At 43.9% G+C, this 2392-nt stretch overlaps 1 protein-coding gene across 1 annotated transcript in view; it reads right to left on the bottom strand.

The window, feature by feature from the left end:
- Positions 1-2392, bottom strand: part of DROSHA (drosha ribonuclease III) — a 151651-nt gene that overhangs the window by 98898 nt on the left and 50361 nt on the right. Inside the window, exon 12 of the mRNA XM_045285270.1 lies at positions 2006-2102. Coding sequence (XP_045141205.1) covers positions 2006-2102 — 97 coding nt within the window. The remainder of the gene's footprint in view (positions 1-2005; positions 2103-2392) is intronic.

Below are 2392 nucleotides of genomic sequence, written 5' to 3'. Positions count from 1 at the left end.
AATCCTTGACAAGTTTAACCTTTTCTCCATTCACCATGATGTTACCTCCTGGTCCACTTGTGAAGATCTGGGTCCTCTTGACATTGAGCTGCAATCGTACTGAAGGCTGCATTACTGGTCTTCACCAGGTGCTTCCTGTCTTCCTCACTTTCAGCAAGCAAGGTTGTCTCATCTGCCTAGCGCTGGGGGTTACTAGTAAGCTTTATTCCGATCCTGATGCTGCATTTGCATTCTTCAAAGAAGTCCGCTTCTCTGATGACGTGCTCAGCATACAGACTGAGTAAGTACGGTGGGAGGATACAACCCCGACGCACATCTTTCCTGATTTTAAACCAGGCAGTATTCTCTTGTTTTGTTTACACAACTGCCTCGCGATCCATGTACAAGTTCTGCACGAGCACAGGGAAGTGCTCTGGAATTCCCTTTGTTCTCAAGGTTATCTCAAGGTCATCCTTGAGAACAAGGGTAGTTTATGATCCACCCAAATGCCTTGGCATAGTTAATAAAATACAAGCAAACATCTTTCTTGGTATTCTCTGTTTGGAAGCAAGATCCATCTGGCATCAGCAATGATATTATTTTCAAGTTAAATAAGGTAACATTTCATAGTCTTTAAAAATATTCACCTGCTCAATGAGTTATTTTTAAAATGGGATGCAAATTTCTATATTACTATGATGTAAAAATATATTTACCTTTTTAATTTTCCATTTTCTAAAAGATAACTAGTGACATTATATGGTGCAAACAAATGGACCATAAGCTGTCCCCCCAACCCAAAACACCTTGTATACAGTAAGTGTTTGCTGGATACTACCAGTACGTAGACATTCAAAGGAAAATCAAATGGAAACACAAATCTCGTTTAAAAATAAATCAACAGTCCCTTTTGTTTTGATGGCTCCTGTTGCCTGTCCACTGAGCAAGGCCGTGATTCCCAGTATTATGTCACATCTCCTCCATTCGTTAGAGAACCTGATCTAAGGGGAATGTCTTTGGGGGCGTGGGCTGCATCCAACGGATAGGAACATCCCAGAAAAGTTCTCTCTCTCCCTCACTCCTGAAAATGCCTCATCATCATCTGGCCTCGGATTCTTGGGATGTGAGCCAACATCCAAGTGCCTGACACGCAGATTTTTGGATTCACTAGCTCCCCCAGCTCCTTTGAGTCGTCACCAGCCCTTGTAACCTATAACCCCTTGAATCGGGAGAAGCCTCCAGCCTAACACATAACCTAAGGATTTGGGACTTGCCAGCCTTGAATTTTCCTCTCCGTGTGTGCATGTATTTGTGCTTCATTAGCTTTGCTCCTCTATGGAATTCACCCTCAGAGACCACTTAAATACTACTGTTACATAGCTAAGAGAAACACTGTGAGCACTGGAATACCACAAAGTGATTTTTACTGAAGATTTAAAAACTGTCCACTTTCTCATAAAGATCCGTTTGGCCATAAAGATGCCTAGAGGCAGATACAAAGAGAACGGAAAAGCTTGTCAACAAACTCCCTCTAACCTCACTTGCTAATAAGTTCATTGCGAAAATTCCATTAGAAAATCAAAGACGCATTCACTTGAAAAGAAGACAAGGTTCCGCAATCAAACAAAACCAGAAGTGAAAGCGAGAACAGCTTTTGAATGCATTTTTCAAACAAAGGAAGCATTAACAATCACACTAAAAATATAAGTAACAGTATCCTAAAATAAAAATAACCCACCGTGACTGAACTGAGAGGGAAAAAAAAGGTCAATGACAAAACCGTAAAAAAAAAAAATCTACCCTAGAACTGAGTAGACAGAGGACAAAAGCCACAAAGGAAAACCCAGAGAGCCCGAGACAAGACCCACAGCCCAGGCACAGTAGGGACAGCCCAGCTTGGGTCTTCAGAGGCTGCCCCTGGCATTGTGGTCACCCTGAGGGGGGAAGGGGATGGTAAGAAGGCCTGGCCCTGAGTCTAGCTTGGCTGTGAATGACAGCAGAGGGCTTGGGGAAGGCAGGACCTGACACCAGCTCAAAGGCAGGTTCTCGGACACGAGGGGCAAGGCCTCCTGCTGCCAGGAGATGAGATCTGGTGAGGAAAACATGAACACAATGCTGAAGTACTAAAACCGCAGATGGGTGGAACTGGGCAGAAAGCTAGCTGCTACACAGAAGAACTACCTAGTTGAGAACTGGAGCACATACTATAGCTAAAACTAAACACCAAACTCACTCCCATTGAGCCCATTCTGGCTCACAAGGACTCTAAAGGACAGAGTAGAGCTGCCCCTGGGAGTTCCCAAGGCTGTAAATTTTTATAGGGTAGAAAGCCCCATCTTTCTCCCAAGGAGAGGCTGGTGGTTTTGAACTGCTGACCTTGCAGTTAGCAGCCCCAGGAATAACCCACTACAGA

Source organism: Echinops telfairi, unplaced genomic scaffold (assembly GCF_000313985.2).
Source record: "Echinops telfairi isolate 266 unplaced genomic scaffold, ASM31398v2 ScPeMD7_7469;HRSCAF=8507_1, whole genome shotgun sequence".
Lineage (NCBI taxonomy): Eukaryota > Metazoa > Chordata > Mammalia > Afrosoricida > Tenrecidae > Echinops > Echinops telfairi.
Note: the sequence above shows the minus strand (reverse complement) of the source record. Positions and strands in the feature narration are given on the sequence as shown.